The 26,672-nt window shown below is 48.5% G+C and overlaps 1 protein-coding gene across 5 annotated transcripts in view; it reads right to left on the bottom strand.

Moving 5' to 3' along the window:
- Nucleotides 1-613: 613 nt before the first annotated feature.
- FRMD6 (FERM domain containing 6) overlaps nucleotides 614-26,672 on the bottom strand; it is a 165,994-nt gene continuing 139,935 nt past the window's right edge. For all 5 annotated transcript variants that reach the window (XM_054027374.1, XM_054027375.1, XM_054027373.1 and 2 more), the window contains 8 exons: nucleotides 21,290-21,445; nucleotides 18,122-18,187; nucleotides 16,811-16,879; nucleotides 13,691-13,865; nucleotides 10,244-10,579; nucleotides 9,062-9,193; nucleotides 6,010-6,101; nucleotides 614-4,433 (listed from right to left, as the gene is read on the bottom strand). In XM_054027374.1, the coding sequence (XP_053883349.1) occupies nucleotides 4,161-4,433; nucleotides 6,010-6,101; nucleotides 9,062-9,193; nucleotides 10,244-10,579; nucleotides 13,691-13,865; nucleotides 16,811-16,879; nucleotides 18,122-18,187; nucleotides 21,290-21,445 (1,299 nt within the window). In that variant the 3' untranslated portion in view covers nucleotides 614-4,160. The remainder of the gene's footprint in view (nucleotides 4,434-6,009; nucleotides 6,102-9,061; nucleotides 9,194-10,243; nucleotides 10,580-13,690; nucleotides 13,866-16,810; nucleotides 16,880-18,121; nucleotides 18,188-21,289; nucleotides 21,446-26,672) is intronic.

A 26,672-nucleotide genomic window follows, 5' to 3' on the forward strand; every position in this document is an offset into this window, starting at 1 on the left:
ATGGGGCAGGGGTCCCGGGGGGGGGGCTGTTAGGAATGAGAGGAGGGATTGGATGGGGCGGTGAGGGTCTGGGGGCGGTCAGGGGACAGGGAGCGAAGGTGTGTGGATGGGGTAGGGGTCCCAGAGGGGCCGTCAGGGAATGGGGGGGTTGGATGGGACAAGAGTCCCGGGGGGGGGGGGGAGGGCAAATAGGAGGTGGGGGCCAGGCCATGACTCCCTCCCCTAACCGGCCTTCCATACAATTTACGAAACCCGATGCGGCCCTCAGGCCAAAAACAAGTTTGCCCGCCCCTGCTCTAGTCTGATGTCCTGTATGACACCAGCTACAGAACTGCAATCGGGTCTCCTCTCAGTCTGGTTTTTGATACACTCATAGAGATTGAGCTTTCTCCCTCTCAGGCATTTTTTTGAGACCTCAATTTTTGTGGAGCTTCTCTGCACCCTCTTCCGTTTTTCAACATCCCTTCAAAAATGTGGGCACCAGAACTAGATGCAGAATCACAGTATTGGCCTCGTCCATTCTCGCATGAGGGATAATTTCTCTGCAACTCTCTCATTGAAGAACTCACAAACCTTCACCAATTAGTTAAATTTTCTTTTATATTGTCAAGACTCATAGTAATGCAAACAACGGTCACTTTATTGTAATCTCTAACTGTACCATGAAAGGCACATAACAAACTTCAATGTAACAAAATAATTCCGCTATGTTTTCACAAGCACACTCCCTCTCTCCGATGCTCCTGACAGGAAGATCCTTTCACAGAAAGGATTACTTAGTTTGTGCATGCATATAGCTCATTATTGCAAACGTATCAATGTACATGTCAGAAGGCAACAGACACCAAATCCGGACATTGACCATCTTGAGATTTCTAACCGATGCAGAATAAATAACATCTTTATATCACACAGCTTTCTAGTACCAAGTGTAGAATACAAGATATTGCCTTTTCAACTGCCTGCACCCCGCCTTACAAAGACTGATTTGCAACAAATTATGAGTATTATGATAAAAGCAAGGACGTGTCTTGTTATGGGTCAATGCTGTCTATTCATGTAAGTTAATTGCTTGTGAATCCAAGTAGAACACAACTTGAGCAAAACCACCACGTCTGTGAAATCAAGTGAATGATTTTGGACTCTTTTTGGTTGGAGTATAAAGCAAAAGGCCCTGATCCTACAATTGGATCCATATCAGGAGACCCTCATGGAAGCCCATGAACAACTTTGGGGCTCTGCATGCTTGCAAAAGGTCTGTCTTGTACAGACTGGATTGCAGAATCTGGACTGAAAGTAGCCCGCTTTCTCGACTGCATAAAGCACTATTTGCATACTTAACCCTTTAATTACATCCTTCCCCCTATATTTTAACAAAATAAATAACAAGAACAAATAGGGCTCATATCATGTTGGGGTCTCTTCAATTATATGGGTGCTTTACACCTTTCAGTTTGGCCAGGGTCATACCAACGTGCAGCACATACCATTTCAAGGAAAACGGGTTTGCCAACAATGAACGCGTGAAGATGGGTAGGAGGGAAACCTTACATATTGCACACCACCACTGGGGAATAAGCTGACAGAGGAGCAGGTATTTCATACAATCCTTTTGACCACAGAAACTTTGGCTTATCCAATCAGTTGGCAAGAAAAAAAATAAATCTGACCCCATGAATTCAGAATAATTTCTCTTTTCCATTTTTGAGAGTTGAACTCTGATAACTTCAAAGTGATATAGCTGTGTATATTATATAATGTTGTATATACTCTGTGTGTGTGCGCATAGATATATATATATATATATATATATCAAACACATCCATGTACATAGATCTGTGGTCATCCCCAGAGATACAATCCTAGAACCTGAACATTTTGCCTGTTCTGCAGGAGGGGGATCATCTTTTGTGCAGGAACGCAACGTGACTCAGTAGAGAGGGAAGAAACTCCAATGCCAGTAAGGTGGACTTTTAAGGCTTGGAGACTTTGCCCACACCCGAGTTAGATCCGGCTTTGGCTTGTGCTGTTGTGGAAGGGAAAACCGCTTTCAATGGATGCAGATCCTCTCCATTGCTAGCAAGAAAGAGGCTAAGAGAGATGCTCTAGAGGATAGCGGTGCGAATCTAGCTCCACAGGTGATCTGTACATCTCCTATCATCTGCAGGAAGCGGTGGCCAGCAGTTGGAGGGTGGTCTTATTACACAGCACACTGCAGTGAGGTGCTGGGTGCCACCGAATACTGCCCCCTATTGAGCCGCCTGCATGCGTCACTGCTCACTCTCCCTGCACGGGCTAGAGAGTACCATGGCAGCATTTGGCTATCTATCTTACACACAATGCAAACACTAATACATAATGGGCAAAATTCACTGGTATGTTCTGAATGCTTTTCCCCACTCTGGCAACATAAAGCCATCACAAACTTGGCAGCAGAGTGATGAAAAGTAGCCAGTGTTTATGGAAAATCTGGCCCGTTTTCTAGCAAAAAATGTATCAGGCAGCAATGCTGTCGCGAATTTTGCAGTGTTCATTATTTGCTCTATAATACTGTCTCCCATATAGCAATAACACTGATTACGTTGCCCTGTACCGAAAAACTAAAGTCCTTAATGTTAGCAAAAACACACCCGCATTTCTTATAAAAATATCACACTCCTTATTTATAAAATAACCTTTTGTTAAGAAAAGTTTCCAGTTAAAAATATGATATAATCAAAATATGGTAAACTATGGCTGTAAAATACTTAATCCCTAATTAAAATATTCATTTTAAAAAAGGCGTTGTGCTGTAAATATTAGTTGTAATGCTTTGCCCCATATTTACTGATGGTAAAATATCATAATACCTGTTCATTTTAATTTCATTAGGACACTCCATCTCGAAAGCTGCACCTGCTGCATTTCAGATAGAACATCTTCATCCTTTCATCAGAACTATTTAAATTGGAAAGTATTTAATGATGCATGAAAAGCCTTATTTAAAGTAAGAACAAAACTATGTTAACTGAAAACAGTCATGCTAACAATGCAGTTGCATACATATTATTTGCAACAGGAAAGTATTTTTTCACCTTCCAGAAAGTTAGTGTTTAGGAAAAAAACAACAACGATTGTCTATACGTATTATTAAAGGAAGGAAGCATATTCTTTGTATAAAAAAGTATTTTAGAACAAAAATAAAAAGGGTCTATATAAAGATCCAAACATATATAAACATATATATAATTTTATATATTTATATATGTATATTATATATATTTAAGGTACTTTGGTCAGCAAACATTATTGCTACATCATTATATATGATGTTATTTTTCATTTTTCTTTAAAAAAAATAAAGAAGACGTTTAGAAGCTTTCTAAGTTCCCATGTAACATCAATCTGATTTTTGTAAACTTTACAAAATGCTGAACAAAAGCTCTGTTTGGAACTATATTCCAAAGTAAATTTTTGGAAGAACTGGGATCACACACTATGTCAACTGCAACTTAACGCACCGTTTTCCAAGGTATTATGAACATGCATAGAGTTTCTTGTCTAGTTATTGCTTAAGTCTCATCTTCTTGATACTGGCATTTAGGAGATTTACATTTCTTTGGCTTGACAGAACACAACAAAGAAACTGACATTTTCTTTTTAGCGTCTACAGAAGCTAAAGCGATGGCTATACAACAAGAGGCAAAGGCATCTTTAAGGAAAAACAAAACAAAAAACAAAACCCCCAAGCAAAAAACCCCCAAACCAAAAAAAGACAAACCCGACTAGACTCAAGAGCTTTCCCGAGGCAGGAAGAAGAAACTTCGGATTATCTTTGATTAGGTTAAATAAAGAAACGATGTTGTGCTTCTCCAAACTGAAATAAGACAATCCGTGTTTTGCAAAAACTACTTCCAAATAAGAGAGAGAATGTCTCTCTCCCTCTGACCGATTAACCTAGACAAGGCTCTGTCATGTCACACAATCTCTATCCCTACTGCCTGGGTACTACTCAAAGTGCAATGGTAGCTAAGGCCTTGATTTGTAGTAGCAAAGAGCAAGGTGTGTAGGGGGAGGGAAAAAAACATATGGCACCAGACACATTTCAAGGAAACACCGATAGATTTCAAGTCTTTCTAATAGTGCAGGTAGCCAGTCCTGCCACAGTAAAGCTGTGGAGCTTAAACAACGAACTCTGGAACTTCATCATGGGTCAGATCCAAAGAGAAGTATTTGCTCGTTCTTTTGACTGGGAAACTTTCTTGGATATTGATACATTGCTGAGCCAAGCAGCCGTTACAATAGAGACCGTCTTCATCCAGTTCGTGGCCACAGCCAAACGTGTAGCTCTGAGCAGTGTCCGCTAGCTGCAAAAAGTCTTTTTGGTAAAGCCGGATATCATCCAGGCTTAAGCTGTGCCGGTCGGTGGAAGTCTTTGGTTTTCTGCAGACGGTCTGTACAAAAGAGAAGGTTACAGGAAGAGCGTTAGCAAGAATCAGTCATGAATCTAAAAACTACATCACTGGAGCACCTGATACGGCAGCCAGACAGCACCATTATGCATTTGATGTTCTTTGCTCACCTTAAATAGAACTCTCACGTTACATATACATTTGGAGATATGGCGAATATGACCAGGGACTGAGGGGGAGATTTTTAAAGGCAAAAATAGCAGTTAGGTGCCAAGTCAGCAAAATTCAGGTCAAATTCTGACCCTACTAAAAAGTCACTGGCAAAACCCCCATTGACTTCAGTAGGGTCAAGACTCACCTTAGGTGTTTAGAAACAAGGTTTTGTTTGGACTCATTCTAAAGATAGGGGCCAGCTGTCCAATTCAAATCCAGATGTGGGGTTGGATTTCAAATAACCCCTAGATCTGGGATCTTGGTTTGGACCCATCTCTAGACAGTGATAACAGTCTGGTACAGTCATTCAGGAGAGCAAACAAGTCAGATCCAGCACTGAGAGTTAGGCCAGGGGTGGCCAACCTGAGCCTGAGAAGGAACCAGAATTTACCAATGTACCTTGCCAAAGAGCCACAGGAATACGTCAGCAGCCCATCAGCTCCCCAGCCCCGCTCCCAGCGCCTCCCGCCCACTGGCAGCTCCACTGATCAGCGCCTCCTCCTCCCTCCCCGCACCTCCCAATCAGCTGTTTCATGGTGTGCAGGAGGCTCGGGGTGGGGGAGGGGAGGAACGAGGGCACGGCAGGCTCAAGGGGTGGGCGGGAAGGGGTGGAGTGGCGGCAGGGCCTGTGGCAGAGCCAGGGGCTGAGCAGTGAGCACCCCCCGGCACATTGGAAAGTTGGCGCCTGTAGCTCCAGCCCTGGAGTCGGTGCCTGTACAAGGAGCCGCGTATTAACTTCTGAAGAGCCGCATGCGGCTCCGGAGCCAGAGGTTGGCCACCCCCGAGTTAGGGGATGTCTATTCTGGAGTGGAAGGTGTGATTTCCAGCTCAAGCAGACACTCCCGTGGGCTCCTTGGAATGGTCTCTGCAGACAAAGTGAAAGCAGGATATGGGTGATGCTGGGGTGTTAAGTGAAACTGTTGAAGCCGATACTGCTGTATGTCTCTGGACAAAGGAAACTCTCCTGGGCATTGTAACACACCACCAGTGGGGATCAAGATTAGTGATGAGTCACCTCAGACGGGCTCTGGGTTTGGTTTGGATAAAAAACTGGGATATAGGACTGGTGTATTCCAATCTATGAAAGTCTCTGGGATCCCGAGATTTGATCTGCTGTCCTTGTAAGATTTCCAGCATTCCCTGTTTCTGGTGGGGTGAGAAATGCGGCGGGAAAAGGCCCTCCCTGCCGCCTGCTTCCAAAAGGCCCAGGTTTGCAAAAAGGAAATATGTTTTTTCACCCCCAAAAGCTAAAATTTACCCAAACTCAAAGAAATTCCATCCGAGTTTGGAGTAAGGTATTGGACGGTTTTTTTCCTCCCCTCCAGATTGGTTTGTCCGTGTCTAATCAAGACACGTTGTTTGCTTTAGATCAAGCCGTATGTCTGAAGTCTCAACGCAGGCATACCTGGGGCAACGAGTCGCTGCTTTGACCACGAAGTCTGACCACTGTTTCTGAAGAGCTGGACGTGGATGAGCTCACTTCCTTTACGATTAACCCTGAATTAGGAAACAAGAAGCAGATCTAAATTCTGGAGTGATTTAGAGTCACCTTCTGGGTTGCTAGGAGATGTAGCGGTCTGGTTAAGTCACCTTACAGAAGGCCACATTTAAAATTGCACAGATGAAAATACTCGGTATCAACATTTTGTCACATCCAAAGAGATCCTCTTTAGTTACTCGGGGCCAGATTCATAAATCAATCTAGAGGGAGTCTGCACTGGTGTCTCTTCAACACGTATGTTACGCCAATGTAGCCTCCCTCGGGCACACAGGACCAAATTCAGAGGTGCAATGTACATTAGATCCCTTTATATTAATCTTCGACGCCTCTACTTACACACAGAACGTCACTGTATACATAGGTCCAAGTAATTGTGAGTTACACAATAAAGGCCCTAAGATGATGCAAGAGGTTGAGGTTTTCCCTGCCCCACTTTAACTTGTGTCTTTCTCCAGCTCCTCAGAAGATACAACTCCCATCAGCGGAGCAGAGAGGATTTCAGAAGCACGTGGAGAAACTACGTATAAAGAGTTCACCATACTCCCTGCCTCCACATTTGGCTCCTTGAGTTGCTTCTCTAGCCACAGTCGAAAGCTGAGATTATTAAAAGATACAGACTCAGTTTCAATTAACTCCTACGCAAAATGTAAACAAAGCCAATAACTCATTATTCCTGAAGAAAGAAAATAATGGAATGAACCTCTGTAGCTCTGGCACTATATTGGAGCCCCAAGGTGAAGGGTTCTACTAAGGTTGGTAGGAGTTTTGTCATGGACTTCAGCGAGGTCAGGATTCCAACTCTGGCTTATAGGTGGCCTGTGACTGAGGGAGAAAACCGGGATGACAATGCCAGGAGACTCCATCAGAGCTTCACTGATTTACACCTGCTCAGGATCTGGCCCTATATGTTTGTACGCTGATGGGCTAACGGTGTTCACGTTATAGTGCTGGAACTTCAAACTTCAGTCCACAGTTTTCTCACCTTAAGAATGCATCAGGTGTTATTGTCAGCATTAGAGCTACCTAATCTTAAACAGTTATAAACCCTCCCCATAATCTCCTGCACTTGGGTGAAGCTGAAAGGTCATTAGTACTTAGGAATAGGAAGTTCTCCTTTTCTAGGCACGCCGGGAAAATCTGAAATATAAATTCCGGCACGCCTGGGTCAGGGCTCCAGGGTGTAGCAACAGTTCACTGACACAGTCTCTCCAGAGGGCAGGGTGGCTTTCATCTGACAAAGGGCAAAGCTGACAGAGGAGAAGTGCTGAAGCGTTCCTGTCCTTTGAGTGCAGACAGGAAAGGGAAGCGAGATCAAGGAAAGAAACTATGAAAATGGAGACAAAATGTGTTAAAGTATCTTCATTTGGAGTGAAGGCCAACATGGCAAAACCCCCATGCAGGTCAGTTTAACAACCCCGTTTACAAGAAAGGTTTTACTTTCTATCTAGATGAAAGAAGAAAGGGCCCTGTGTAAAGATCATTAGAACTGGTGCTAGTAATTCAGAAAGTAACTCTCACAAATTAAGAAACTAAAGGGATATTTAAAAACAAATCACAATTTTGTCTGATGAGGTTTCACCTGCGATTGTTACAAGCAACACCTACAGTTGCTATAGCTACAAGAGACTAGAGAAAGAGAGGATTCCTCCCTATTTTTTCCAGTTTGTGCCTTTACTGGCCTTGTGCGTAGAGTCAGTTTCACCATTTCCCCTGGATAGTCAGTCAATCTCCTTTCAATTGTGGGCCTGTCACCCAGCAACAAAGGAGTGAAAACCCCATTTAATAAAAGGAAAATAGGATTGCAGAACGACAGCGAGTGCCAAACACCCTCCAGGGCAGGTGCAGAGCCTGCATCTTCCAACTTATTTCTGAAATGGTCTAGATTTCAAGTCGATGATGTCGTTCAAAATGGGAAAGGATCACAGAAAAGTAAAATCCTCCAAACAAACAGCCTTTGGCTCAACTGATGACCTCACCTAAGAACCCATTTTACAGACGTAAATGAGTCAGATTTTCCGGAACTCTGGATACGTGCATCTGCACAACTATTTGCGACTGCGCCACGGTAAATTGCACGCTCATATAGATGGGATCCGCACGCGATGACGGAAACCACACGTGCAATCGGGGACCTGTGCATGCGCACACCCGTTCTGAAGATATGACAGGTTTTGTTCCTCAACTCTTGGACTCAAGAAAAACAATTGGGACTGCCTGTTGAGCCAAATTCTGCCTTGTGTAAGTGGGCTAAACTTCCAGTAGCTCCAAAGGAGAGAGAGAGACGCTTACACCAGGACTGAATTTGGCTGTGTGTCTATTTTCACCCGTGTGCATAAAGTTTTATTTGGAGGGATTAGTTGGGACTGAAGCGATGTGGTAAATAGACTTTCTGCCAAGAGGTGAATTTCACCCTAGATGTACTGATCAAAAGATACAGTCCATATATTACAAGCTACTGAAGTGAAATGGGCTTTTAAGATCCTCCCACTCCTGGCAATCCCTTATCTTAAAGCATCGCCATGGTTTCCAGTACACGTTCATCTGATCTTTAGTTGGACCCATTGCTACTGTGCAAACCCTTGGTTGCTAGTCCCTTGAGCGGTTGCAAGTTTCACTTCACTCCAAATTAAAACTGGAATTTGCACCATCGAACCCAAAGCGGCCCCACAAAGGAAAGGAGACGAAGGGAGCTGGAAAGGGAGCTATTGACCACCTCCTCCCCTCGCCCCCCAAAGCAATCTAGTAGACTGTCTCGCTTGGTGCTTTGATCTCACCCCCAAAGGTAAATTCATGGGGATCTGATCTGAAAAATTTGACTCCAGCTCTGTTGTGGCATTTGTCAAGATGACCCTTTTTTGTATGGCTTCTCATCTCCAGCACTTCTGTCTATGTGCTCGGAGTGATTTCACCCGTCATGATAGAAAGCAAGGTCAGGCATTTCCCCACGGCATTTTACCCGAGTGTCCGTTAAACTTCCGTGATGTCAGCATATCCTCAGTGATGTAGATACACATGTCTGGGCTAACCTCGAGGGGCGACTCATTTGTCTGCTCCAGCTCTCGGGGGTCATCCACCAGCATTTCTATTTCTGAAGAGGAAGAAAAGATTGAATGATTTTCTAACATGGAAAGAGTGCCTGAAACAAAAAAACAAAACAAACCCACCAGAGGCTCTCTGCACTATACAATGGTCCCTACCGGCCAGCAGCTGCCGCATAAAGACAATTCTTGAGTCCATTACAGCTGCAGAGTCCTAAAAAGCAGCACGGAATGCCAGTCACGAGTGCAGAAATGCTTGTGAAATTGATCATCTATTCAGTGTATTACGGTAGCGTCTATTGTTCTAAGCCGCATGGTTGCTAGGTGCGGCCCTTACTAGCTCAGGGGACATCCACACAGCAACTGGGAGGTGCTGTTCCCAGCCCGGGGAGACAGACCCCCACTAGCTCAGCTCAAGCCAGTGCACTCAAAGTAGCAGCGTGCCCGCTGCGGCATGGGCGGGCACAAGTCCAAGCTGGCCTAGTGGCCTGGATTCAAGCTCTGGTGGCTGGCCCGGGCTACTGCCTGTGCCACAGTGTCCACACTGCTGTTTTTAGCGCACTACCCACCTCTAAGCGCCAGTGCGGACGGACTCCCAGGGGCCCAATCACCCGCATTTTGATGCTGGAAAGGGATGTCTGTGGGAGTGACATGCAGGGGGGAAATCATTTGCCCCCCTGGCTGTCTTTGGCCAGTGCTCCATCCTACCAGCAATATTCAGCGCCGTGCCTGCTTCTGATTGGATGCTGCAATGCAACAGCGAGGCTCAGGATTCTCACAGCCCAGCCCTGATTTCCCTCCCCCACCCCCCCTCCGGTGTCTCTAGCATCCCCGCAAGCGATTTCAAGCTAGGATACTAGACTGATGAGGCCGAGCTGCCTGGAACGGGTACAACACAAAGCGCTTTCCCTGCCAGCAGCATTGACATAGCAGTCTGAGCCAGAAATCTATTCTTTCCTACGTGCAGCCTATCTCAGGGGCTCAGCTGTGCCCGGATGGAGCGCAATCCCCCTGACGGTGGTCACAGATCTATCGCAACTCAGCAGCCAGTGAGACAGACTGCAGAGTGCGCACATGGCAGGGCCATCCGCTCGGCTCACCGTCATCCTGAGAGTCCTCCTCCAGCCGGTCCTTCCCCCCGCTCTCCACCCCGGAGGTGTGGGAGCTGCCATGGCTGGTCATGGAGCTGCAGGTTTTCAGTTTGCGGTGCACGGCAGTGCCCAGGAAGCTGTCCTCTGGCCCCATCTCCCTGGGCTTGGTGTCCGCCTCAATGCCGGAGGTGTGGGAGCTGCTATGGCTGGTCGTGGAGTGCCGCGAGAGGCGCTTGTGCTTGGCGCTGCCCACGCTGCTCCCACTGGCTCGGGAGCGTTTCTCCAGCTGGTCCATGTCCAGGTCCACCGTGTCACTGATGTAAGACTCCCGGTACTGCTTCTTCTCTGCAAGGCAAGCCAGCAGCATGGTCACCCGCCACAGGAGCTGGCGGGCTGCCAGGGGTGCCAATGCACCCGGGATACATACCGACTCTGGGCCAGATTGCGCCTGGGGGCGAGAAGCTGCTTGTTCCCTCTCTTACCCATCCTGTGTCTCCTGCCTCTGGGCAGCTGCTAGGCAACGGTGCAGGGACAGGCCCTTCCCAGCATCCCAGCAGACAGGGCCATGGCCCTCAGAGCAACTGGCGGAGCACACAAGTGGGGACCAGCTGCCCTCCCCAGGCTGGATTCTGACATCCCTCTCTCCTCCTTCCCCCTCTGAAGAGCCCCAACCCCGGCAGGGCCGGAGCCCTCCCTGGTAGTTCTAGACTACCTTGGGTCAGGCAGCGCAAAGGGTCAGACCCGGCAGCAAAGGGAGCACTGACACTACTCCCTCCCAGCGCCTCTGTGGTGATGTGCAGCCCCAGAGGGGGCCAGAAGAGGGAGATGGAGCCAGAACAAGCCCCCAGCCTGTGAAATACCAGCTAAACGGGACCATGAAGGGTGCACCCTCCCCTGTAATCTCTGTATCCTGATGCACAATCCCACCCCCCGCGCATTAAGGCCCAGTCAGGCTCTGTTGATGCAGTGCAGCTATCTAATTAGGGTTGTGTTTATCACAGCACAGGGCCTCCTCCTGACTTCTCCGATGGCCCGCGGCCTTATCAGTAGGCCAGCATCTGCCTCCGGTGTGGTTATCGCACAGCCTGTTCTGCTGACGTTCAGCCCACACAAACAACGGCACGCAGCAGATTTCCCGCAGGGAACACATTCCTGATCTAAGTGAGTTGCAGGCCGCGTCAGGCCGGGCTCTGATTGGGAACACGCTGGACAACACTGGATCCCCACACAGCTCCTCGGATGGAGATGGAAGGGATTTCTAGTGGCATTGCAGCGCGCCAGAGTAAATTCAAACCATTAGGCTTCAGGATGGTGGAAATTGAAGGCAGGCCGAGTTTCAGGGCAAAGGCCCGGTCCTTGCCTGGCTGCCTTTCGCTGAAAGAGGCAGCGCGGCAGGCCAGGGGCCGAGTGCACTGGGGAACTCAGGCCGGGACACAAGGAGATTGGTTGCCTCTCTCATGCTGGAGCTGCTAACATGACTGCGTCCTGCTGAACGGCACAGGCTCGTGCACCTCTACACACGGCTCTCTGCAGTTTGCTCCCAGTGCTGGCAAACAGCACGGAGTCCATGGAAACGGCTCTGGGCACTCAACGGTGCAGGGCTGAATCTTCAGCCCCAGTCTGTCTGCTGTGCAAGCCGGCCAGCGTCACCCCCATGGGGTATAGAGGGGCAGTAGCTCTGATCCCCCACCATAACCCCCGGCTTGGGGACTCACATGACCCCCATGGCACACCCCCACTGGCTATGCCACCTGCACTCTCCCAGCCTCCTCTCAGGCTCCTAGACCGTGCCCATCACCATGGTGTCTGATCTCCGTCATGGGGCTTGACTCCTTGGGTGTCATATGGCTCCGGATTCCCTCTGCACTTCCTAGCACAGTGGGGAGATGGCTTTTGGCCCTCACACGGAGGGGTTTGCCCCTTCGATAGTAACAGCCGGGGCTGAAACTCCCCCTGATTTCAAGAGCACCAGGAGGTGAGGAGCTGCCCGGCCCAGCAGCCCACAGTCCAAGTCCCTCCTCCCAGCACGGGCGGGAACTCGTTCAGAAACCTGTGCACACAAACCGTACGGCACGTGAGCCAGAGCAGGAAACCACAAGAGTAAGGCAAGCCGGGCCGGCTCGTGCCTAGAGCACGCTGAGCAGCACGGGTGCTGCAGGAGAAGACGCTGGGCCCTGGCACGGATGGCTGTGCCGCTGCGTCAATTCCGTCATGTCAGGGGGGCCGGTCGCTTTCTCGTCAGTTTTACGCAATCGCCTCCAACACTTGCCGCGAGGGATTGGTTTATTTCGAGGGGTTTTTAAACGTTCCGGTCTGTAAAACGCATTGGCTCTTTGGGGGGAGGCCGCAGTCCTGCCAGCCCAGGGCGGAGATAGCCACGCTACAGGGGCTGGAGAGATGAGAGGCACCTGAGAAGGCTGGAAACAAGCAGCACCTCAGCCAGCAGCAACAGGCCACAGCCTGTCTGGGTGCTAACGGCGGGACAGAACGAACGCTCTTGGGAGGAGGGTGCGCAGAGAGGCTCCTTCCAGTCCCCTGCGGCAGCGTCCTCGGCCTGAAACCGCTCAGCTCCAAGGCCCTGACACCAATCAATCATCGCTAGAGCAGGAGGCTGCAGCCGGGGACAGCAGGAGAGCTGGTCAGAAAGGGGCCGAGGAAACACTTCTCATTGGAATTTGGCAGTTCAGTGAAATGGGAATGTTTCTCTCACGTGGTCCGATTTCCCCCAAGAACCCACTGAAACCCTGCCAGCTGGAATGCCGCAGCGCTGGGGACCCCAGGGCTTCCAGGGTCTGCGGCTCTGGAGCACCTCTGGGCCTGCCCACCAGGCAGACTGCCCCGGGGCTGGGGGGTTCTCTGGGCCTGCCCACCAGGCAGACTGCCATGGGACTGAGGGGGTCTCCGGGCCCTGGACCTGCCCACCAGGCAGACTGCCCCGGGGCTGGGGGGGTCTCCGGGCCCTGGGCCTGCCCACCAGGCAGACTGCCCCGGGGCTGGGGGGGTCTCCGGGCCCTGGGCCTGCCCACCAGGCAGACTGCCCCGGGGCTGGGGGGGTCTCCGGGCCCTGGACCTGCCCACCAGGCAGACTGCCCCGGGGCTGGGGGGGTTCTCTGGGCCTGTCCACCAGGCAGACTGCCCTGGGACTGAGGGGGTCTCCGGGCCCTGGACCTGCCCACCAGGCAGACTGCCCCGGGGCTGAGAGGGTCTCCGGGGCCCTGGGCCTGCCCACCAGGCAGACTGTCCCGGGGGGCTCCATCCCCTTTCATGGAGAATTTTGAAATTCTTGTTTTTCCTCCATGACCTGGAATAGCCTTTCTCCACCCAGCTCTAGACAGCAGCTCAAGCCAGATGAGAGGTTGCAGCTCCACCGTTCGGAGTCAGACTGTTGTAGGCTGCGGGGGAGGAAGGGGGGAGCAGTAAAACACAGTACAGCCAGATTAAAACACAGCCGAGTACCTTCATTCTCCTCAAGTTTCCTGACCTGCCGCAGGATTGGCTGCAGATTCATATAGAGGCGATGGCTGTTGCTGAGGAGCTGCAGGAGGTGCCTGGAGCGCATGGGACAGCCCGTGTAGTAGATGAGTTTCCTGGCCGATGGCAAACCATCTGGCAAAATCTCAAATTTCTTACCCTGTGCGGAACAAGGAGGAAATATCGGTATCTGCACGGCCAAGGTTTGTAAAGGGAGGCGTCCAGCCCTGCATACAGAGACCCATTACTCTGTTCCCGCTGGTCCCTTGTGAAGGGCAAAGGGAGCTTTGAGGAAATGGTGGAAGTTTGCTCTATTTAAGAAGACTCCTTGAAGTTACTAGCAGAACAATCAGTTACCCCCAGGCCCATTGTCTCACTGCATTTCAAAATCAAACATAGGAAACAAACACGGTTTGCACAACGCTGCCAAAATCCATGCCCAGTGTCAGGGCTGGCAGGTTCCCACTGCAAGACCAGGCAGGTGGTTTGGCTTGAGTTAATTATTCAGTTTCACAGGGGGAAGTAGTAAGTGCATGAGACACTTCAGCAGGAGAACAAACAGATGCATTTACACAATTTAATACACAAACGATGCTTAATGCTCCTGTGTCAGGCAGGAGGTTAGACAAGAGGATTATAATGGTCTCCCGGGCTTAACATCTATGAATCTTTCTAGCACCATCTCTGCTCCCTTTGGTGTGACGGGGAGCTTTGCCACTGATGCCAGTAAGAGCGGCCCCGGTTTAACAAGTTCCCAACCCGACCATTCCATTTGGTGCTTTAGCTGTAATGATCTAAAGGAAATAACAGATGAGTTACTCTGGATGAATTATTTCCCCCTTTACTACTAAGGCCATAAGAACGGCCATACTGGGTCAGGCCAAAGGTCCATCTAGCCCAGTATCCTGTCTTCTGACAGTGGCCAATACCAGGGGCCCCAGAGGGAATGAACAGAACAGGTTATCATCAAGTGATCCATCCCCTGTCGCTCATTCCCAGCTTCTGGTAGACAGAGGCTAGGGACACTCAGACCATGGGGTTGTGTCCCTGCCCATCTTGGCTAATAGCCATTTACGGACCTGTCCTCCATGAATTTATCTAGTTCTTTTTGGAACCCCGGTACAGTTTTGGCCTTCACAACATCTCCTGGCAATGAGTTCCACAGGTTGACTGCACATTGTACTGGCTTTATGATGCTCACATTTAAATACCCAGCAACCAGGCAACTCGATGGATTGAAGAGATTCTAGCAAATTTTCAGTAAAGCAGAGTTTCTAAAACTGCTTTCATACCTGTACCATTATGGGGGGAAAGAATCAAACCAGGACTGCTCATATTGATTTTCCTCACAGCAACATTTTTTTATTGTTCTTCAATTCAAAACAAGTTCACACTTGAGAGTCAGCTTCTTGCTGTTGCTAGGTCTAGAGTGCAGAGTGGGGCTGGGCTAAAAAAAATAAAAAGTAAGAGGCTAAAGGAAACAGACTTTTCCCAATCAGGTGCAGAGCGTATCCATAATCTTAGAGCTCGATAAAAGGTATGAATGTCTTTGCAGTCTATTGTGTGTCCATGAAGCGGTATTCCTCAAAAATGTATCTGGGCAAAAATGTCAAAAGTAGCTGGTGATTTGGGGGTCCTCAGAGTTTAGATGCCAAAATCTGTGACACCTTAAAGAGCCTGTTTTTCAGCAACGCTGAGCACCCGGCCTCTGAACATTTTGGCCACTGTTAACACAAAACCCTAAGTCTAAAATATTCAAGACTCCCACCCAGCTCAGCCAGCTCCTTCATGGCTTGGAAACTGTTGTTGCAACCCATCAGTGAACAACCCAGCTTATAGTCTCACATCCCGGTCCTAAGAGCACTGTAACACTTGCCCGTTTCTGTCCCAGGTTCTGATCAGTTGCACTGGTGTACGCAGGGAGTAATTCCACTGGTTTCAGGTTTTTGAAAGGGGTTGTCTTCAGTGGAGTTACAGGTATGTAACTGAGATCAGAATCCGGCCGTATGACAGTCACAGATTTGTAAGATATACAGTTAAGTCCAAAGCAGACTGTGAGGAGTTACAAAGGGATCTCATAAAACTGGGGGACTGGGCAACAAAATGGCAGATGAAATTCAGTGTTGATGAATGGAAAGCAATGCACATTGGAAAACAATCCCAACTATACATATAAAACGATGGGGTCTAAATGAGCTGTGACCACTCCCAAAAGATCTTGGAGTCATTGCAGACAGTTCAGTGAAAACATCTACTTTATCTGCAGCGACGGTCAAAAAAGCAAACAGAATGCTAGGAACCATTAGGAAAGGGATGGATAATAAGACATATAGTGGCATTATGACCATTTCTAAGTCCATAGGAATCCCACATCTTGAATACAGCGTGCAATTCTGGTTGCCCCATCTCAAAAAAGATACATTTGAATTGGAAAAGGTACAGAAAAGGGAAGCAAAAATGATTAGGGGGACAGAACAGCTTCCATATGAAGAGAGGTTAAAAAGACGGACTGTTCAGCTTGGAAAAGAGATGACGAAAGGTGGATATGGTAGAGGTATAAAATCATATACGGGGTGGAGAAAGTAAATAGGGAAGTGTTATTTACACCATCACATAACACAAGAACCAGGGGTCACCCAATGAAATTAATAGGCAACGGGTTTAAAACAAACAAAAGGAAGTATTTTTTCACACAACGCACAGTCAACCTGTGGAACTCTTTGCCAGGGGATGTTGTGAAGGCCAAAAGTGTAAGCAGAGGACCTGGAGGATAGGTCCATCAATGACTATCAGCCAAGATGGTCAGGGACACAACCCCATGCTCTGCGCCCCTAAACCTCTGACTGCCAGAAGCTGATGGATCACTCGATAAATACCCCTCTTCTGTTCATTCCCTCTGAAGCGTCAGGCATTGGCCACTGTCGGAAGACAGGATACTGGGCCAGATGGACTATTGATCTGACCCACTATGGCCATTCTAATGTTCTTATAGGTAGTTTGCAGGTCAATGGGAAGCTGATGAACGATGGGAGGAAACCTCACTGTTAAAAAAGAAAGATACCTTTCTTTACATATGTTACGAACCCCTTACTGTTCTGTACTCACCACAAATACCAGTTTTCCCACGTTTGTCCAGGGGAAGTCATAAAGCAACTGTTTTTCTTCATCTAAATTCTGAGAAACAAATTGCACACTGAGAATGGGATTTAGGAAACCCGAGACAGATTCATTACTTTTACTGACTTAGGAACAAGCTGAAACACAGCTGATAACTTCTTTCCCCCGGCATGCTCAAATTTTGAAGCCCTGTCCTCTAAGGTCTCTAGCGTAGACATGGTTTAAGTTTCATGAAGCCATCCAAAGGGTAAAATTCTCTGTGATGCACATAGGTTATCCTGCATTCATTCCTTGCCTGCCAATCCCAATGACATCAATGAGAAAACAGCCTCTGGAATGCGTGCAGAATATCCAACGCAGATCCAAAGCGCAGCTCAGAGAAGAGGATTCTGCTGACTGACTTTTCTGTAGCTGACATCTCACAGAGTCAAAGCAATTCATAATATTTGCACCCTTTTTGCAATTTGCTTAGGAAGACGTTTGTCTGTGCAAATCCAAGTGCTGTAATACACTGTAAGTTGTCTAGGATCCCTACTGGTGTGTGCGTGTCTTGCAGGTCCCCCTCTGTGTTACAGAGCTCAGCTAGGGAGCTGTGACTCTTTAGTTCATGCTGTTGGCACTGGAGATCCCCCGTTTGTTCCTTGGCGCACTGGCTAGCAGCTTAGCACATTTCTAGTGCAGTTAGTGTCTTACTATTCATTTTTACTAGATGATTGACCCAGACAGCGATTGTTGAATTCCTTCAAAAGTATTGGAGGAACTTCTGACTTTAAAAGAAATGATTGAAAAATAAGCAGGAGGAGTCAAAAGGGCCAACTCCCACTGGTGAAGCAAAAGCCACTAATTCTAGGCAACCTATGGCACAGGTGCCGAAGGTGGCACGTGAGCTGATTTTCAGTGACACTCTCGCTGCCCAGGTCCTGGCCACCCGTCCGGGGGGCTCTGCATTTTAATTGAATTTGAAATGAAGCTTCTTAAACATTTTCTTAAACTTATTTACTTTACATACAACAATAGTTTAGTTCTATATTATAGACTTATAGAAAGAGACCTTCTAAAAACGTTAAAATGGATGACTGGCACGCGAAACTTGAAATTAGAGTAAATAAATGAAGACTCGGCATATCACTTCTGAAAGGCTGCTGACCCCTGCTCTAGACCATGAAACCTGAGGTCATCAGATGAGAAAAATGTATCACTGTTTTCATTTCAGACAGCTTGATTTCAGTGAGAAATGCTCAAGATATGAGAGCATAAATGAGAGCAAAAATTGGCTGATGGATACATTCAGCTACGTACCTGAAAGATCTGTATGCCCCGCGTTGTCAACCCAAGGGTTAATGAGGCTTCGATTTCCCTTTTGTCCTAAAAAAATCCACAGTGCTTTTAGTAAATACTTTTCAATATAAAATAAACATCATACACTAGATCCCTGAAGAGAAGAAAGGCAATAGCTCAGGCTGTCATTTTGCGGGGAACAATTGTAGCATTATGCTATTTAATAATTGCATGCGGATGGCTCAGGCTTCTTGAATACAGTACGTAAAAAGGATTCGGGTCTGAGTGAGAGATTTTATAAATAAACAACATGGTCTAGAATCGGTGATACACCCACAGTTTTGACAGTGCTGCGATTCTCAGATACAGGCATGAACGCACCCCATCAAGAATTCCATTCCACTCCCTGTCAAAACCACCCAAACATTTTCTAGTTTCGAATTCTATAGCAATATACTAAGCACAACTCCTCTGCATTTCTGAACCAACACTTTTGCATTCCCATTTGCTACCGGGAAAGATTCTGAAACCTGGAGCCAAAGGTCACACAACTTCCTGAATCGCTTAAGCCTATTGCATCTGTTCCAAATACTGGACGTGTTTGAAAGACCTACAGTAAATAAATCTACTCCTACTGCGTAGGTATCTTCTCTAATCGCTTCCATCTGCTGCGCAGTAACAACACAGTCTCAAATGTTCTATACTAGGAGTCATGTCATTAAAAATGCACATCAATTGCTGGGTTTATTTGAAGCACTTTATATAAATAAATCTAAGCAAACTTCTCAACTCAGCCCCCAAAAACAGACTCACAGAAAAGTGACAGAAATTAAAGACAGTCCCAAAAAAAGGGGGTGTAAAAACCTTTAGGTTTCTGCAGAAGACATTTTAAAAGAGAAGCTGAATTGTCTTTTAAAATAAAGACAACCCATTTTCTGATATTTAGACAAAAACTTAAGGAAGGAAGGAGAGCACGCCGAGGCAGGGCTGGAAAAGTCTCTGATGCATGTTAACCCTGGATATTCAGGACACATTAGGCATTATCCATCCAGGCAAACACCCGTGTTGGAAGGTGTGTGATGTCATTATTGGGCATCATCCGTATGGGTTTCATAAAGACCGTGGCTTGAGAATTGTTACTGTTACAGGCATCCAGGGCTGGACTGTCGTTGTTACAACCATCAAGGGCTGGATCGTGACATTACAATGTGCCCTGTGTAAGGGCTGGTGCATCACTGTAGTGCCCAGGAGCAGACCGAGATATTGGGATCCTCCATGGCTCTCCTTTGCTGTGGTGAGAGGAGCAAGTTACCCCCCGTAACCCCAGTCACTTGGCCAGCTACTCTGGTCAGTGAGTATGGATGGAAAGGGATGGGGGGGCCCCCCCGAGTCTCAGATTACTTGCACCCAACAGGGGTACCAGGTGAGTAGCCAGAAGTCACTATCTTAGGGGAGGAGGAACAGGAAGGGCAGGGCGGTGACAATCACCACACCCATGTGCCAGAGTGCGAAAGGAAGAGGCTCCAGATGTGCATTTGCAGCGGAGCAGTCCTACCATTCTGAACCGAGGATTTGAGATTCATTAAAGAAATGGGTATTTGGGAAGGGTTCTCTCCCCCCCGGCATTCACACAGCCAAGCCAAAAACAGGCATGTAACAATGCATAATCTGGACCATTAGTTCAAAAGCTCCAGCGATTGACACGTATTGAGTCCTCTTACAGGCAGGAGAATGCCGACAAGAGGAGAACTGCCCCAAAGAACCCATCATTGGAAAAATCCTTTTATCCCAGCAACAGGCCAGCTGCACAGCCGGTGGAAGTTGGCATGCCTCTACTGAAAGCAGCGGAGCGTCGCCGATTTAAAAAAGGGGCTTGAGAACTAGATAAATTCATGGAGGTTAAGTCCATTAATGGCTATTAGCCAGGATGGGTAAGGAATGGTGTCCCTAGCCTCTGTTTGTCAGAGGGCGGAGATGGATGGCAGAAGAGAGATCACTTGATCATTGCCTGTTAGGTTCACTCCCTCTGGGGCACCTGGCACTGGCCACTGTCAGAAGATAGGATACTGGGCTGGATGGACCTTTGGTCTGACCCAATATGGCCGTCCTTATGTTCTTATGACACTGCAAGGAAGTCAATGGGCGTTTTGCCATGGACATCAATGGGAGCAGGATCAGGCCCCAGGTGAGGATTTGGAACAACAGCGCAATAAAAAGGCTTAAAAACTCAATTGAACAGTTCAGGTCCAGTGATTTCAGTGAAGTGACTCCTGATTTCGGCAGAGCACTTGCTTGAAGTTAAGTATGTGCTTAGGTACATGTCAGTGCTTTGTTGAATCGGGGCCTAACTTGGCTTTATATCCGTGTAACTGCATTTCAATGGAGTTACTCCTGATTTACAGCTGCGTAAGCAAGAAGAGAGTCATGGCTTGCGTGTTAACACAGCAGTATTAGGAATGGTTCTATCCGAGCTAATGCCGGCCTCTGTTGAAGCGTAACTGGGTGGTGGTTATTAATGCACTGGGGGGAAAAGGAAGAGAGACGTGGAGGAAGAATACACAAAAAAGGACGAGCAAACGTTGGTCATTTCAAGCACAGACAACATGGAAAAATAAATCTCGCAGCTGTTTCCAGCCAGATGCCATCTCCACAGTATTCAGCGTTCGAATCCTCTTTAATAATTCATTCCATTGCTGGAATTCATCGTATTTGTATTTGCAGTTTGCGGTTACCCTGCTCTCCAGCCGACAAACGTCTTCTCTTTAATGTGAGGACTGTTACAAAACGCCGTGTGAAACATCAGGCTGTATCAAACACATTGCTTCATTCCCAGGAGGAAAGAAATGTAACATTTGTCACGGGAGGGTGAGAAATTACCCCGGAAATCTTGTATGCTGCACAGCATCCAGCTAACCCATCCCAGCGGTATATTATGCCTGCTTTTCATCTCGTCTCCTCTTAACTTTTAAAAAGAAAAGTACTATAAAAAGCAGCAACATCCGGCCTCTCGGAGTTAAGTGCATCACTGATCTGCCTCTAAGACTGATCCATGATAACGATCCAGCGACATCTCAAATGCAGCACTTCCCAAAGCATGCTAGAAATTATTCAGCGGCTGTCCTTTTTAATAAAAAGCGCCCCAAATCAAAAGCGTATCATCTGCCCTGCAGCTCGGCTGCCCTCTCTTACCTTATACAATCTGTAGTAATGAACAGCGACATCATCCAGCCGGACTGCCTCCTTAATATATTTAAGATGTGCTTCAGAGGCTGTGAGCGCAAACTGATCTTTGTGCATGTTTGGAATGTGCTTTAAGATGTAGTCTTTCCCTCGCTTGGTCAGCACCTGTGAGAAGAAAATCAAGAGACACCATTCAGTGCCTGCTCTTGGGATGAAAGCAGCAGCCTGTAACTGGCCTGCTGCTTCTGAGAGGCAGGAAAACACAAACTACTTTTTTAAAGTGAGGTTTCCATGTGGGGTTATGACCTATTGTACCACCTGTTAGTCTATTGCTCTTCGATATCTGCACAATATCTGAGCACCTCACGATTCCCTTGTGAGGCAGGGCAGGGCTAATATCCCTATGGGGAACAGCAGCAGAGAGAGAATAAGTGACTTGCCCAGGCTCACACAGGGAGTCTGTGTCAGAGGAGGGAATGGAACCCTGGTCTCCTAAGCCATAGGCTACTGACCTAACTACTGGCCATCCTTCCGGCTACTGTCTGTCACCATGTTCTGTGGCTGAACCGGCAACACCGGGAAGCCACTGGGCTCCTCCCACTAGCGCCGCACAGCTAAGGAGCTGTTACTTAGCACCGAGGAAATAAAATCATGGGCAACAGCGAAGTACTAAAGCAGATCCACTGTCCAGAGTTTTAAAGACAGACCAGGGCGTAACAGCCTCCTCCCTGCAGTGCTGCCAAGCAAGTTCCCTGGTTCAGCAGGCTTTATTTCACCTCCAGCTGCCCAGAGCTGGATGGGGGCAAAGAGACCCAGCCCCCGCCTTAGGGATAACGCACCAGCGGCACTGCTCCCAGGGGGACAGGGCTCCTGGACTGCCAGGGAAAGGGTGGCTGCAGCACCCAGTGCCCCGGAGATATAGGAAGGAAACCGCCACAGAGCGCTAGCCTTCCCCCACCGCAGCCTGGGCCTCGCCATCCACCCGTCTCCAGTCGGAGAGAGGCTGGTGCAGGCCCCTGCATGGCCTATGCCCCGGAGCAGGTCAGACTAGCCAATCTAACAGGCCCTCCTGGCCTTTAACGCTATAAAGCTATAGGACGACCTGCTCTCCCTCTCTCCTGGGCCAGGTGTCCTTAAACCTCTCTCCTGCCAAGGGTAGAGGGACTACCTCCCGGGGGAGGTTTCTAAAAGCTCTGGGGTGGTGGGGAGAGCAAGGCAGCACACAGGGCCTGGGGCAAAGTGCACCAGTCGATGGAGAGACCCACCCCCCCTGACTCCAGCAGGCTCTGGGTCAGGTCACAGCTTTTCAGAAAAGTTCAGCTCCTACAACTGGGGCCAGATTTTCCCAGGAGCTCAGCACAGGGGGTTGTTGCAAGGATTCATTAGTCAGGGTTTGCACAGCACTTAGCCAGTGCGAGGAGGCTATTACTTCTCAGTGGATCTGTTCCTACACAGGGCTGAAATTCCTCCCGATCACAAAAGCACGTTTGCAAAGCCCAAACCCTGGCTGTGGAAAGGCTCCGAGCTCCCTTCCGAACCATGCAGAATGCAGCGTTTAACCAAGCGGGCCATGTACCTTGGGCTTCCACTCAATACTTGGCCCTTCCACGGCCCTGAACCGTCACAGCCTTGCTGCAGACAGCTACCGATCACCCCCATTTTGCAGGTGTGGAAGCAGGAACGGAGGGGTGAACAGGCAGTGTTGGGAATACAACACTCCCCACTCCCAGACCCACATTCCAACCACTAGGTTCAACATGGCTGCCCTGGATTCATTCATTCTGGCTGCCAGATGTAGCGGGGGTATCACCGGAAGAACATCGGTGCTTCTGCTGCAGGATGCGGGGCCTCAACCAACAACCTGACAGATGATCCTGGAATCGTCACAAACGGCTCCAACAGCATGAAATGCCAAGCACGGGCTCTCTTCTCCATTCATGTTTACTGTAGCCAAGAGGTTAGATCCCCGAAACCCAGCAATAAGGGACCGTGGCATTCGAGGCCGGCCATGCACCTGCTTTTCAGCTGCAGATGGTCCCCACGCTGCGTCATGGCACTGCTAGCGTGTTGTACTCCACAGTGTGCGTGCTAGGCTGGCATAGCCCGTTACTGCAGCCTCATCTGTCGATACAGTGCCAACGCCCCGCCCGGCGAAAGCACTCTTCTTCCAGCCGGGCTCTGACAGCACCGCTCTGTTGCTTGGGGGGGTGTGTGAATTTTCCACAAGCCTAACTGCTCTGCTAGAACTTCACAGCACAGGCCAAGCCTGAGAGAGACAGAGACACTTTCCACTCCAATGACATGCCTATGGCAATTTGCCCCAACGCCCTTGGACATTTTGGGGAAGCAATCCCGTTTTGTTCCCTCACTCTCCCGTTCACCCACCCAGTCCCACTAGTCAATGGAGTTTCACAGAGGTAAGTTCAAGGCAGAATTTGACCTAGCAACATAATAAAACGGTACCGTTTTCTCACAATGTATCACCCCCACAGACTGAAATTCTAGATCACTTTACATTAATGGCCCTTATAAGTGGCTATAGACTATATTCATGCTGAGTAGTGGGTTTTCTCCTCTGCAATTTCAGAGGCTGGACAAAGGGTAGGTCTACACTTACCTCTGGGTCCGGCAGCAGGCAATCGAGCTTCTGGGATCGATTTATCGCGTCTTGTCTAGACGCGATAAATCGATCCCGGAAGTGCTTGCCGTCAACGCCAGTACTCCAGCTCGGCGAGAGGAGTACGCGGCATCGACGGGGGAGCCTGCCTGCCGCGTCTGGACCCGCGGTAAGTTCGAACTAAGGTACTTTGAATTCAGCTACGTTAATAACATACCTTAGTTCGAAATGAGGGATTAGTGTGCACCAGGCCTTAGACATACGGATATAGAACAGTTAGAACACAAGAACGGCCACACTGGGTCAGACCAAAGGTCCATCTGGCCCAGTGTCCTGTCTTCCAACAATGGCCAATGCCAGGTGCCCCCAGAGGGAATGAATAGAAGAGGTAATTACCAAGAGATCCATCCCGTTACCCATTCCCAGCTTCTGGCAAACAGAGGCTAGGGACACCATCCCTGCCCATCCTGGCTAATAGCCATTGATGGACTTATCCTCCATGAACCTATCCAGTTCTTCTTTGAACCCTGTTATAATCTTGGCCTTCACAACATCCTCTGGCAAAAAGAGGCTAAAACACGGGAGTGGGGAGGTGTGTATTTTTATTTTCTATTCTTATTAAGTTTGACTCTTCCATGATGCTCACCGTGCACACAAGGTTCTCTGGATGCGAAAGTTTGCACAGAGATCTTCACATCCATCATTCAGTATTTGTATGCAGAGATGCGGCCACTCTTCATAGACTCCACCTCTGAGAAAGCAGTCAGTTATTTCACTGGCAGCAAGATGTGGCCTAACGTGTGCTCCTGGAAAGGACTTCATTTAAGCAATTTCCAGGTGATAAAAAGTGGATAAATATCACAGCGCGAAGGGCTGTTCTTGAGTCCTGCCCTCTGAGACAGGGAAGCAGGCAAGTCTCCCAGAAAGCCTACTTAGGTATTTAGCAGAATCCGAACAGTACCAGCTGAGCACTTCACTTGGATGTCGCTCAGTCTGAAAGCCATGGTCAGCGATAAGCATGTGTGGATCTGAAGAAGAGCTTTGCCCTTCGGCCTCATTTAACCAACTGTGTTGGTTAAGTATGGAAAAAAAACCCTACACTCCTAACTGCCAGAAAAAGCCCTAGTGTAGATGCAGCAAAAAAGTCCTTTTGGCGATACAACGTAGTTTGTTTGGAGGAAGTGGTATAGTTATACCAGCAAAAGAACTTTTAGAAGCTGCATCTCCACTCGGAGGATTTACCAGTACAGCTGTAGTGGCAAACCTTTCCTTGTGTAGATAAGGCCTTCGTGTTCACAAAGAGAAATATAGTGATCCACTACAGACAGTTATTCATGACCATTTTTCAAACAGCTTATTGCCCCATTCTTAACGAAGAAAAAGGACAAAGCACCTACGAGCACAGAGTGACCTACACTTTCACAAAGCTCTCAGGAACCCACAAAGTTGCAGCGGGATTATCCTAGTGTTCAAGAAATAGGACTGACTCCCCAAAAGCAGATGTTTACTTCCATTTTCGGCTAGCGATTTCAAAGTCAAACCCCCAAATCCCATTAAAACTCAATGTGAACTGAGTGCCTAACTCCCTTAGGCTCCTTGGTAATGCTTTAAGGCTGGGATCGTCAAGCATTTCAGCAACTGGTTATGAGACCAGTTGGCTACATTCTGCCCATTCAAGTACACCCCAGCGTACTAAAACAACTTTCTGAAGTGAGTTTTTAGATGCTGTGTGGGACATGCAGTGACTCTGGGCTAAGAAAACGAGGTAATTATTTTTTAGCTAAACCGGGAGTTGGCCGAAACCAGTGAGCTCTGTTAAAGAGAATAAGGGGGGCAATCGAAAGGGATAACAGTGCCTACGTCTGTATTAACCTTTTCATGTTGCACATCCAATGGCTACTGCAAACAGGGCCGGCTCTAGGCACCAGCAAAACAAGCTGGTGTTTGGGGTGGCACATTGACGCCCCTAAAAATGTGCCCCGGCCGCCCTAGCTCACCTCCGCTGCTGCTGCCGCTGCTTGCGCACCACGGCACGTGAAACAGCTTATTCGCGCGCCGCTGCTCCCCCTCCCTCCCAGGCTTGAGAGCCTGGGGGGAGGAGGCAGGGCTGGGGATTTGGGGAAGGGGCAGAGTTGAGGCGGGGCCGGGGGGTGGGGTAAGAAACAAACGGGGGGGGGGGGGGGGGTGGCCAAAATTGATTTTGCTTGGGGCAGCAAAAATCCTAGAGTTGGCCCTGACTGCAAAAGCATTGACACCAACGAGTCACTTTAGGGTCAGGGTGGCCAGCGACTGAAGATGATTTTCCAGGGTAATGCGGTGGCTGAAGAGCAAATGCAAACTTTGGAAGCATAAGCAGGGGCATATTGACTAGAAGCAGGCAGGTGTTAACACTGCAAATGGCACCAGCGAGGCCACTACTGCAACACTGCGTCCAGTTGTGGCGTCCACACTTCAGAAAGGACGTTGACGTATTGAAGGGGTGCAGGGAAGAGCTCTGATAAGGATTCAAGGTAGTTGCTGAAAATTTTTCATTTCTCAATGAACCTCCCCCCTGCCCTCACCAAAAGGCATCGAAATGGGATATTTCCCATGGAAACTTCCATTTTCATGAAAAGCCGTTGTGAAGAGCTCTACTTGCCATCCTGCCCTCCATTCAGGACAGACGTACAGCAGTGGTACAGTGGGGGCACTGTGACGGGGTGTATAAACCCCACTCCAGAACTGAAGGGGTTAAGGAACAGCTCTGGGCCCAGACCACTCCACCCCTCTACCCCT

Source organism: Malaclemys terrapin, chromosome 4 (assembly GCF_027887155.1).
Source record: "Malaclemys terrapin pileata isolate rMalTer1 chromosome 4, rMalTer1.hap1, whole genome shotgun sequence".
NCBI classification, from domain to species: domain Eukaryota; kingdom Metazoa; phylum Chordata; order Testudines; family Emydidae; genus Malaclemys; species Malaclemys terrapin.